At 39.9% G+C, this 13,156-nt stretch overlaps 1 protein-coding gene across 1 annotated transcript in view; it reads right to left on the bottom strand.

Moving 5' to 3' along the window:
• Positions 1-7,510: 7,510 nt before the first annotated feature.
• The window catches only part of UBE3D (ubiquitin protein ligase E3D), a 90,636-nt gene continuing 84,990 nt past the window's right edge, over positions 7,511-13,156 (bottom strand). The window contains exon 10 of the mRNA XM_061989849.1: positions 7,511-9,017. Coding sequence (XP_061845833.1) covers positions 8,997-9,017 — 21 coding nt within the window. The 3' untranslated portion in view covers positions 7,511-8,996. The remainder of the gene's footprint in view (positions 9,018-13,156) is intronic.

The following is a 13,156-nucleotide window of genomic DNA, read 5'->3' as shown; positions in this document are numbered from 1 at the left end:
TGACAAAATGTTCTTTCCAACTGAATTTCAATAAAATATATCAATGACCTAGCATCCGGTGTCTGTACTGTTTTCTCATGGAGCTTTGAATCAAGTCCCAAAGTCCTCTCTTCAAGAGGCCTGAAAACCTGGGCTCAGGACAGCTATCACATTTTCCATGAGTGAAAAACTTTTCAGAATGGCCTCTCCAGTTACTGAGGGATCTAACACAGAAACTCTGGACCATGGCAAACCCAACCACCTTGCTCTCCAAGGCATGCTTCTGTCGCTCACCTCTTTTAACAGTTACACCAAGCAGGGCGTTATGTTTAAAACAAGCAAGCGACTGTTCCCTGCCCACCCCCACCTCAAAACAACAGGCATATTGCACCTCTCCTCTGCAGAGAGGACGGGTAAGCCACACTTGAGAGGTGCTGCTGGTGTTATGGAACACAAAAAGCTGCTCCGACACTACAGCGATGACAAACTAACACCACATAGAATGCCAGATCCAAAGAGCTCGTTGTTGAAAGTGTTTATATAGGATATCATGCATTATTATTAGCCTGGGGTATAAATAACATCACATATGGAAAAAAAACGAAGCACAGATCTGTCAGAGGTCTGTCAAAAGGCACTTTGAAAGTTTATATACTCAGTCAGGAAAAGTATGAATCTCGTAGGTCCTGTCTATGGCCACAAAGCTCCTGAGGCTGAAACATCAAGCACCCAAGCCCAGACCACCATGCTTTCCACTAATGACTACTGAAGTTTGACCAGTGTCTTGCTCCCACAACTATACTTCAGTCTCATCAGGCTGTGTTTGGCATTCACAGCAGGAAGGGTCCAATACAACGCTGCATTTTCATGGGAGTATTTGATCTTTCTCTTTGTACTAAATAATAAAATTAACAATCTGCTCCAGAATTCATAGAATCATAGAATTAGGGGTTGGAAGGGACATTTAGAGATCAACCAACCCAATCCCTCTATCAAAGCAGGTCAACCTAGGTCAAGCCACACAGGAACATGTCCAGGTGGGTTTTGAAAACCTCCAGAGAAGGAGCCTACACACTCTCCCTGGGCAGCCTGTGCCAGGGCTCCCTCACTTCAACATTGAAAGAGTTTTTCCTTATGTTTAAATGGAACTTCTTGTGTTCCAGCTTCATCTCATTACCCCTTGTCCTGTCACTAGATACAACAGAAAAAAGAGATATCTCAACCTCCTGACACCCACCATTTAGACACTTGTAAATATTAATGAGATCCTCCCTCAGGGTTTTCTTCAGTATGGACTAAAAAAATAGATAAATAAATCAATCAAGCAAATGGACCAGCATCAGAGGGCTAAATAAGAAAATCTGCATTTTTTTACCTAATATGTAACACACCAACACCTTTCCACCACAGATGGCAGGACTCCATTCATCAGAGCAGTCATCTCACATGTATGGTCAGGAACATGTAAGGTCCAGTGAGTGTCAATGACAACTGAAGAGATGATTCTGCTTGGTAGATTAGGACTGGCACAGGGCTCAGGTTGATGGCATTGAGATCCTCATTCCTGTTGAGGTCTGAATTGAACCCCCAAGGTTCATCCTGTCAACAGAAACCAGAAGTAACTGGGCAGAAGGAAGAGTAGTCCTGCCTATGCGTCCATCTTATTAAACATTTTCACTGGTGACCACAGCACAGTGACACAATCCACTAGAAATGTTTTAAGAACATTTCTTGATGTGACAGTCAGAAGCATCATAAATAGAGATAAGGACCAGGAAAATGAAAAGAAAAGGATCAAACATAGAAAGCATAAGGTCATGCACTTATGAAATAATTGGAATTTTCTGCCAGAGGTTAATAGCATTTGTTGGGTCTCCATGGTTGGAAATGGAAGGGAAGAAGAGCTGACATGTTTGCTGTGAGCCAGCAGTGTGCTGCAGACATGAAAACAAAGAGAAGCACCTGCTAATGCATGAAGTGGGGTGTTGCCAAAAGAAATAAGGAAGCATTAATGTCACTTTGCTAAGATGCACACCTTGTGCACAATTTGCTCACTCCTGCACCACAGGGATTAGTTCAAAGTGGGAGAGACACAGCATTTGGTAGAACCTAAAGTGTCTGCAAAAGGAACCATTAATAAAACGAAAATCAAGGAGGTAAGAATGAGGTTCAATAATCCAAGAAGAAAACGATCTACATTAAAGAATGCTGATGGCATAAGGTGTAAATTAGCCAGAGATACACTAAACCCAGAAATCAGGTTTCCATCAGAAGAGTGAGGCTCTGTGTCAGGTTTCCAGTAAGGGCGGCAGGACAAAAAAAAAAGCCCGTCCCAATGATTAAATTTAGGGTGGATGTGGATATGAAAGAACTCATGAGAGAGAATCATGTGGAAGAGTGCCAGCTATAATAGAAGACTGGGTTTATGGGATGGAAAAGTCTTACAGGTCCTGAGTTTCATCTTTTTTGAAAATCCCTGAAAATTACATTCTACAGCCAAAATAAAAATGACTAATACTAATAATGGAGCATTTGCCTAGTAAAGTAAGAGAGAAAAATCCATTTTAAAATGTGAAATGATACACAGTAAACCAAATAGCTAATGTGAAGTGTTTTTTACTTGCTAGTTTCTACTTTAAACGGAAATTTTCTAAGTTTGGTGAAAGGTAAAATACTCTTGTGTAAATGGTGACTCTTGCTGAGCAAGTGTCCAGATCTACAAGAGGAGGAAGGTACAAATTGTAACACATAGCCTAGTAAATCCACAGATAATTAGAAATATTTGTCAAATAAATCAGCATTACTGGATGACAAGATGTTCTTTTTGAGTTCATGTGATCACTGAAAAAACCCAACAGGCTAGGAAATATGTTTTCATTTGCAAATTGGGATGCCAATTCCAAACTCCCCAACCCACCAAGATGTTTCTTCATAGACCTGCAGAAATCTAAAATGCAGTTTTTAAGGACAGGAAAAAAAATACCTTCAGGCTTGTTGTTAATATATTTTCCCTCTAAGCATCTTACAGAGCCCTCTGTGACTCTGTGCTCCCTGTCTTCTGCTGGGCTTGCTCATGCCTTGTTTACTTACCTACACGGAGAACTGCCAGAGCAGACAGAGCTGTGTTGTCTGCATCGGAACAGACACTGCTCTTTGTACCCTTGAGATAAGAGGTTGCAACAGTCAAGACGTGTTTGTGCATCTCAGCCACAAAATGTGATCTTAATAATTACCATGAATCAACTAAAATAACAACAATCTTCTTCCCAATAGCCATTAATTTAAAAGGCACTCTTCATTGAGTGCATTTTCATTTTGCTTCACATACTTGAGAATATTTATTCCTACAGATTCAGAAAAACCCTTTTTGTCAACAAAGCATAAGCTGTAAATTGCCCCATACCTGTTTCCTTTCAAATCTCAAACAAAGGACTGCTCTTGCCCTTCTGTTAGTAGGTCCACATAAATCAAAGCTTGGGAAAGGGCAAGTCTAGTAATCTGAGCAAACAGCCTACACTAACTAGACGATTGGATTGTTACATGTCATGCTTCCCATTAGTCATGGACAGTGAAAGTTCTACAAAGTTTACAAAGAAGTGGAGAGCAGAGCCGTTGCATCATGGATATACTCAATAAGCCTATTGATCTGCTGATAGAGCACTGATCAAATTTATTTCTGTCCTTTCCTTTTTTTTCACAGACAATATCCCTCTACTGCGTTTTCACTTGTGAGTTGTGCTCAGCCCTCCCATTCTGACTGTACAGTGAGGACAATAGGCTGCATCTCTGTCCTGACATGGTCTCAGCCTTTCTCAGACATTGCCAGCCCCATTTCCATATGTGTTCTATATTCTGAAGCAGGATTGACAGTGGAAGATAAGTGACTTCACCTCCCTCCTGTCTACATTCACATCGTTGGCTGATGTAAATCATCAATGGCTCCATTAAAGTCAGGACAGCTACAGTAGTTTTACATACTTATTGATCTATCCCTCATCTGTTTAAACTCTGTTGTTTACAATGATACTCTGAAATATATGGAATCATAGTATGGTAGGGTTGGAAGGCACCTTTAGAGATCATCCAGTCCAATCCCCCTTCAGAAGCAGGTCCACCTAGATCAGGTCACATAGGAACGTGTCCAGGCGGGTCTTGAAGACCTCCGAGGAAGGAGCCTCCACATTCTCCCTGGGCAGCCTGTGCCACTGCTCCATCATCCTCACTGTATCACCACTGAATATAACCAGGTAGAAGAAGCATCTGTCACTAAAGACACAGTACACAGACCTGAACAATTCACGTGTGAGACGACTAGGTGGGAATGCAGCACGTGTCACTGGCCACAATATATCAGTAACATTTCTACCACATTTAAGAGAACACCATCTGAACATACTGAACCACAGCAATTGCTGTCTGCAGTAAGAAAAACACCATGCTTTAATGTCCCAATGAAATATCAGAAGACACATTTGATGTAACTGAGCTGTCAGGATGCAGAGCTGCAAAGTTCCTGATATGCTGTGAACACTGCCTAATGCTGCACGGCATCTGCTATGAGGCAATTCAGCCTGCTCCAAAAGAATCAACCCAACATCTCCCAATGTTTGCTGCTCAATATTTCTATAATTTGTCCACCTGTAGATTTTGCAGTGTTTCTACAGCAGTGACACAACAGTAGCAAGAAAATCTGTGGAGGAAACCCAAAAGGAATGAGGCTGATGAGCTCATGCAGTATTTCACACAGGTTACCTGTCATTTATAACAGAGCAGAGCTGGCTAGGAGGGAAATGAAAGGACACAAAATCCAAAATTGAAACCACAGTGATGATCAGAATGTTCGAGTGCAGAAACACCTACCGTAAATTTTAATTACAGTTCCTCCTTACATATAAAAATGTCTCTACACAGGAAAGTAAAACAGGTAAGCTACAACTCACCCTTCAGCTCACAGGGTAATAGCAGTATAGCTCTCTGATCCACCCATTTGTTATTGTTATTCAGTTTATCTGAACCTACTCCAATGGGGATTTAAACTAAGCTAGAACGTCACCTTAGTTTTGGAATTCAAGTAACCCCATTGGCACTCAATTTGGTGTGCTAATTTCACCAGCTCAGTTAAATGATTGAACTTGTTTAAAAGAAGCAACAAGCCCTACATTAATATAATTGCCTTATGACCTGTTAGTGACAGAAACAAAGCTGATATCTTTAATATCTTCTTGTTGTCATACAGTATTTGGAAACTGTACATTAGGAAGGGATGCACATCCACCTCAGTTAATGTGAGTTGGGGACTTGTTAATGTCATTGCTGATTTACTATTATTATTTTAAGACTAACACAATGCTTGGCACTACAGAAAGCAAAAATTAAGGCACTTTCTGCACTGAAAATGCAGAGGGTAACAGATAAAAAGTGCTGGGGAGGGAGGGCAAGCGATAAAAACCAAATGTTTCCTAAGTACACGGCTTTCAGGACAACTCCTATCTTGGTGAACACTTTTCCATCTGCATGGAGATACTGTCTGCACACTTCAAAACTAAACAACCTTTCTGTTATAGATGTATCCAAACATGGTATTGAGACTAAAATGTACTGCTGACTCTGGATGTTAAGAAAATTCGACAGTAAGTAATCGTACTTCGTACTCACACAACTTTTCAAAATGCTGATGTCAACACGCAAATGGCATCATGTTATTCGACAATCAGAGGAATGGAGGCAAGAGCAGTGATAGGCAAAGGTCAAGGAAGGAGGCCTTGAAGAGAAACCAACAGGTTTTCTGAACCCAAATCCATTGGTATTGAGAGTTCACAGCTAAAACAATCCTGAAGAAAAATGGCCAAGTTTCACTTTTATTAAACAGTTAGAATGCTAGAAAGTGGCAAAGCTGTCACACCAGAAATCCACTACTGGCTCAGATGGAGAGATCACATAATAAAAGAAAGAAAGGAAGAAAGAAAGAAAGGAAGGAAGGAAGGAAGGAAGGAAGGAAGGAAGGAAGGAAGGAAGGAAGGAAGGAAGGAAGGAAGGAAGAAAGAAAGAAAGAGAAAAAGAAAGAAAGAAAGAAAGGAAGGAAGGGAGAAAGAAAGAAAGAAAGAAAGAAAGAAAGAAAGAAAGGAAGGAAGAAAGAGAGAGAGAGAAAGTTGTCTTCAGAAACAGGAGTTCTGAATTACCTGGTACCTTGGAAAGATCCAAAGATCTTTTTTTTTAACATGTCCAAAGAAGTTGATTTTCAAATAGAAACCTGTCTGAGGCATTATGTATGATCATATGTGGTCTGACATTTTTCAGACAGTGTTAATGGTTAAATGTTAATGGAGGTCTCAGAGATCTAACCAAGGAAAGGGAAACATGACACTAAGCATGTCAAATTGCCTTGCCTCTCACATAGACAGACAGGCAATTGTGGCCATTGGGAACCTGGGGAAGTAAATTGGGCCCAAATGGGAGGGCAGCTGGAACAGAATAATTTATTCTTTTTCTTTTGGGTCTTCACAAATTCTGGTTCCAATTATGGGGGGGTCAATCCTGGTCAGCAGGGAAACACCCATCCTGCTGCTCCCTCACATCCCCACATCTCCCAGTAGTAACTCCACACCAGTCAGACCCAGTTCACCAATGCATAGGGTAAGAACAAGGAAAAGCTTTAAGCATACATAGGCAGAGGGCAGTCTCCTAAGAAGTTTAATGGTGTACACATTGGGTTTAGCACTCTCTAAGGTTTTGCCTTTTGAATCAGCTGCATTGTGGCAGCACAACTAGAGCCATTAGTTCCTACAGATAAGCGACAGACCAGACTGGGGGAACTGATTCATCTTTCATCTCTGGAAAGGCTTTTCATAGAATCATAGAATGATAGGGTTGGAAGGGACCTTTAAGAGATCATCCATTCTGATCCCCCTGCAGAAGCAGGTCAACCTAGATCAGGTCACACAGGAACGTGTCCAGGCGGGTCTTGAAGACCTCCAGAGAAGGAGCCTCCACACTCTCCCTGGGCAGCCTGTGCCAGGGCTCCCTCAGCTGAACACTGAAAGAGTTCTTCCTTATGTTTAAATGGAACTTTTTGTGTTTCAGCTTCATCCCATTACCCCTTGTCCTGCTGCTACATACAACAGAAAAAAGGGATGCTACAACCTCCTGATACCCACCATTTAGATATTTGTAAATATTAATGAGATTCCCCCTCTATTTCCTCTTTTCTGGAGTATTCCCCTTAAATACTCCTGGTGAAATGTCTGTACTCATCATTCTGGAAAATACCAAATGAGGCAGGACATGACAGACACTCAACCTCAAAGCATAATCCTCCTTTGACCTAAGATTGCTCCATATATGCAAAACCATAAGATTTTAAAGTTGGAGTAATTCTGTGTGATATAAATGCCTTCCATCTGTAAATTGCTCCTGGGAAGCTGAAATTGTCACAGAAATTAAGCAGAATAAACAATAAATTGACTTAGAAAACATATTTTATTCATAAAAAGAACAAAACTTAGGTACATAGACAATATATCTTGGAGCTAGATAATTTAGTTCCTGAATACAAACCCCAGAATATTGTTGTTCTTCTGAGAAAACTGAAAAATAAAATAATAACATAAAAAATATATATTATATCCAGAGTGAGTGCTGGGAGGCCCCAGCTACTTGTCTCTAGATGTGTAACACCCAGAGAAGGTGTCCAACGTTTTGCAGGGTCACTTCCTACATTATGATCTTTTCAAGAATAAAGGACATGTTCATTGACATTCAGGAATTGCAAAGAACTTTCTTAACAAGAATATTCCATCCAGAATCTATTACCCCAAAATATGTCAGATTTTGAACAAGGCAACATTACTTTGGAGAGTTTAAAGACAGACTTTGAAAAAGCCAGCCCATACAAACAGGCTCTCTCTCTTTTTTTTCCTTCCTGTTTGGATACCTTTTTGAATATATCTTGAGAACACAGAAGTGTCACACTAGCTCAGATGAACCACTCCAGAACATAACTGCTTTGCCAAGAGCAGTGTTTTAACATAAGAGAGATAGATATGGGGTAAGACCCTGGAAGGATGAGGAGTCCAAGAGAAATGGCTGACACTAAAGTATCACTTCCTTCTAGTTCAAGAGCTGCTCATCCCAATAAGCAGGAATTGACGCAAAAATACCAGGAGGCATCTTTTCTGCTCCTCAGCCCATACACTTATACCATCCTGAACAAGAGAAGGTAAAAATTGCTGTTAACTAAGTGAACAATCCACTCCAAAACCAAAAATGGTAACAGCTTCTGTGTTCTACTGCACTATTGCTCTCCTGGAAGGTACGTGGGCATCCACAACAGAGAAGACTAGTTGTGTTGACTACTAATCAAGATTCTACAAGCACCTTTCACCTCCAGCAGCTTCTGGAAGGACAGCCTTCATATATATGCTCTCTTTTGGAGCTGCAGAAATAATTATTCCAAATAGGTATAAAAACTTGATTCTCCAGAACATTAACAACTTGTAAAAATTGTACACGAGGTGTAGGAACAGACAAACCGTCTCCTTTGTCTCTCAAGAAGAAAGATAAACTTTGAAGTAGAAACATTGACAAAACCCAGACTTTATGTTTTGAAGATGGACTTCTAGCTTTACCAGAACAAAGTAAAGAATTTACAGTATCCATTACATTAAATATGTTTTAATCTCTCTTTGCTCCTAGTTGTGAATTTTCTTATCAAACGCTGTCTGGTAAAGGTAGTTCTAAGATACATAGATAATCCTTTTGGCAACAAAGAGATCATAGCAGTCATCCCAGCTGAATGTGACAGGAGAGATACTTAAGTCAGTCTTAGAATGACACCTAAGAATGTACTGGATGCAAAAGTTAATTCTGCCTGTGGTTTTGCAACATATCAAGCTATGAAGAAGAACACAACACACTCCCACTTTGCTTTGTACCACCAGTTGATCATCATTGGAAGTTATCTGCTTATTTCTGCTGAAAATGAATTTGAGAATAGTTTTCAACACAGGTATCTCCATTCTTCACATCTTCAAAAAAGCAACCTGTAAAAGGAAGCAAACCCAATATAGTGATTAGTCTCAACATGGGAGGCAAACCAAAGATGTTTCATTGTGTTACAGAAATACATATTATAATCATCTTTTCACTTAAAAAAAAACCCCAACACTAACATAAATAAGGGAACAGAGGCTGTATTTGAGAGCAGTGTTACTTCCTCACTTACTTTTTCTTACTAATGTCTCTTAAAATATAGCAAGCTTACTCGTTTTGCTCAAGCAGTGTACTGTACTTCTTGCTGAACTATATATCAACACCTTTTTTTTTTCTTCCCAGAATAACAAAGCACAAGGTATTCATCTTGTCTAACTTAAAAGGCTATTGGATAGTATTTCGAAACTAGCTTAGATTAAATCTTTTATACATTCCCTGCTTTGCCAGAATATTAGCTTGTTTGATCTGTGTGATTCTGTGAACAGTGCTGTCACTGTCAATGAAATCCTGATTACAAAGCCAGGATAAAAAGTCCTGATGAAAAGTCCAGAGTCACAAAGAAAAAATGCCTTACACTTTAAAATGACCAGGAACCAAAATCCTACCCTAGGGGAGAAGACAAATGCTTGTCTATGATCAGAAGATAGGAAATGATTTACCTCTTCTTTTCAGTGCAGTAAGTGGACTATCATATCTAACAGCTATTTAGAAAGAAAGTGATCTATCACATACAAGAGACCTATAGGATTTCTGTGTCTCAACTCATTTGTTCTTGGTCACATGCACGTGGCAGTTTCCCCTGATTGTTTTTTTTGTTTGTTTAGCCTTCTTCAGAACATGCAGAATACTAACTTAGAAAGTTAAACTAGCTGACTGGAAACACAACCACATGTCCAGATTCTCATCTGCCATGGAGATTGCTTCAGATACTCGATTGGGAACTTAGCTGATCACAAGGACACAAAAAAGAAAGAGAGGAAAAAAAAAAGACTATCAGGTTACACAACAGTCTTCCAAAACCACAATTGTTCTCATTCCCCGTGAAAAACATACACACAAAAAAAAATTAGACACACACGATTTCTCTCCAAGACCTTTCAACCATCACTTAAGTGAAGATTCAAATTATGAGTCACTGCTTTAGATTTTCAGAGCTGACCCTCAACCACAGCTCTACTTGATATTGTGGCTAAAGAATGCATGAAGCATGATCAACCAGAGGGAGTTCAATTAAAGCATAAAATATCACTGAGTGTTCAGAAAAGAGGGCAAAACAAACTAAAAACACTTAATTGGATCCTATGCCCAAAGAATGTTTGCGAGTTACATATCTGCTATAAAGAAGGCAAAAAATTAAGCAAGTTTTAACAAATCTAAGCTTCTCAGAAAGTTATTCATAGAAAGGATTCATGTCTAAAGTGGGACATGAAAATTGCAATTCTTGGTAAAAAAAGGAAAAAAAACCCAAGTGATCTCACTTGCTGAACATCTCTTGCTATTCCAACACTAACAGCAGTAGCCTATTAGAGAGCTGCAGTGTCACTCCATGGAAGGGTTTGTACAGGCAAGACAACTGAGATCCCCCAAAGCTTCAACATTTTTGAATCATTTTTTTTCCTCCTTCCAAACTGGACCAAATATTCAGAAACGAGAATTTTCATGGAGAACATAAATTTTCAGAAAGCTCTGCAGGCAAAGCTGGCCAGGAAACAGCCATCTGGCCAAAGTTGGAAGTCTGCTGCCCCATGAAAACCTCATCACAATGAATCATTGCCACTGAGTGTTTTGATTCAGCTCAAACAGGGAGGTTCTTCTCTCCCTCTACTCTGCCCTGGTGAGGCCTCATCTGGAGTCCTGTGTCCAGTTCTGGGCTCCTCAGCTCAAGAGGGACGGGGAAGTGCTGGAGAGAGTCCAGCACAGGGCCACCAAGATGATCAGGGGAATGGAACATCTTCCTTATGAGGAAAGGCTGCGGGAACTGTGGCTGTTTAGTCTGGAGGAGATTGAGGGGAGATCTTATTAACATTTATAAATATCTAAAGGGTGGGTGTCAGGAGGTTGGGACATCCCTTTTTTCTATAGTAGCTAGCAACAGGACAAGGGGTAATGGGATGAAGCTGGAACACAAAAAGTTCCACTTAAACATAAGGAAAAACTATGTCACTGTTGAGGTGATGGAGCCCTGGCACAGGCTGCCCAGAGGGGTTGTGGAGGCTCCTTCCTTGGAGGTCTTCAAGACCTGCCTGGACATGTTCCTATGTGACCTGATCTAGGTGACCCTGCTTCTGCAGGGGGGTTGGACTAGATGATCTCTAAAGGTCCCTTCCAACCCCTACCATACTATGATTCTATGAAACAGTGTTTTCCAACACTAACTTCCTACATCAAAAACAGTTCCATCAGCTCAAGAAAAGGTTGTTGTAAAAGCTAAGGACTACTCATTATGCAGGGAAATTTATCCACTAGGCCAAAGGCCTCCACCATCGCAGATAAAATGAAGGGAAAATCAATATGCCTGTAACCCTTCCCATGATTTAGTTGCTCAGATGAAGAGAGGCAGATGCATAATTAATAGCAAATGTAAAATTCTTACCTATGCAGAAGAGTTGTAAGTAACACAGGCAAAGGGATGAAATCCCAGCACCAATTAAGTCAAAGACAAAACTCACATTGACTTTAAGAAGGTGAGAAATGTGTCCCATGTATTGCAATGAAGAAAAAAATGAAGAAAAGCAATAACCATCTCAATCCACAAGATTCAAAAGTGCTGGGAGACTTTTCTATCCAAGATTGCAGGCTCCTTTGATCCACAGTTTTGGGGTATCATTAGAGTAGATACATTTGTTTAATTTGACTACTTGCTGTATTTTATAATGCATGAAATACACTTTTTCACTCCTTTCAGAGGATTATTTGCAACATAATGTTTCCCTAGACTGCCAGGCTCCCCTACTGCCCAATAAATTGAAAAACATCAAAAGGAATCATTTATCACTGTCTGTATATTTACTACCCATGTGAATGAAAAGAGCATGTTAGATCATTCCTACAGTTGACATAGCCAACAAAAAAAAAAGGGATAACATACCAAAATCATAAGCTGTTTATAAAACATCTACAACACATGCAGATGTTTGAGAACAAAACCAATAGAAACTAAACCACTTACAAAGTTTCACCTGATGCAAAGTTCAGTACAAGGCATATAAAATATTTCTTTATTGTAACTGTTACTGTAGATCCTCTTGGATCTCTAAACAGTAGTAAACTGTATGTTATACATAATAAATTAATTACTATAGGTTGGGAAAGTGGGACTATGTGGTTCTCTCCCAGTTTTCCATCTGTTAGGATACTTTCTCTGCAAGACAGACAACTACTGGCCTCTTCCAGGTCTAGCAGCAATTCTTTCAACAACATCCTGTATTTCACCACTATTAGTGTACTTTGTAAGAAAAATTATGTGCCAAACAGCTCTCTCACCTACAAACCAAGGGTTGTCACTAAATTCAGAACAAAGGTCAATTCTCTAATTAGTTTATTCCAGGATTTGTTTATTGACCTTACCTCAGTGCGTGGCCCCCTTCTTAAAGCATTCAGCATAGCTAATATTTATCCATCACTGCAAACTGAGTTTTGTACTCTAGCATCCTTACTTCTATGAGAGAAGGCATTGTTTTTTCATTTTCTCTCGATTATTTCTGAAGATGATAATCTTATTCTGTCTCAGAGTACCAAAGTGCATCTCAGCACTCCATCCCATTAGTTACCACAGAGCCAGAAGCTGCTAAGATCTCTGGATAATGAACAAACATAAACTCCACATTTCAAGCATTTTAAGAGATATCAATACAGAGGGACCAGCAGAGCACCACGGACATTCAAGTGATATATCTTAGAAAATTACTTTTCCTGAAACAATATAGCAGTAAAAACTTTGTTAAAAGCTTTCTAAGCCAGGGCAAGTTAAGAAACCCAGGTTGTGATGTTCAATTCTAGAAGCTGTACTCTCTTAGCTCTCCCAGGAAAATGCAAAATGTCACACTCTTAAGCATAGCTCAGACTACATGGAAATGGTGCTGAGGATTGAGAGAAGCATCCTGACAAGAAAGTGTACTGATGAGGTCAAACTTTGCAACAGGTTGCCCAGAGGAGTCATACAATCTCCATCTTTCGTATGTTACAAACC

The sequence above is a fragment of the Colius striatus genome, chromosome 2 (genome assembly GCF_028858725.1).
Source record: "Colius striatus isolate bColStr4 chromosome 2, bColStr4.1.hap1, whole genome shotgun sequence".
Taxonomy (NCBI): domain Eukaryota; kingdom Metazoa; phylum Chordata; class Aves; order Coliiformes; family Coliidae; genus Colius; species Colius striatus.
Note: the sequence above shows the minus strand (reverse complement) of the source record. Positions and strands in the feature narration are given on the sequence as shown.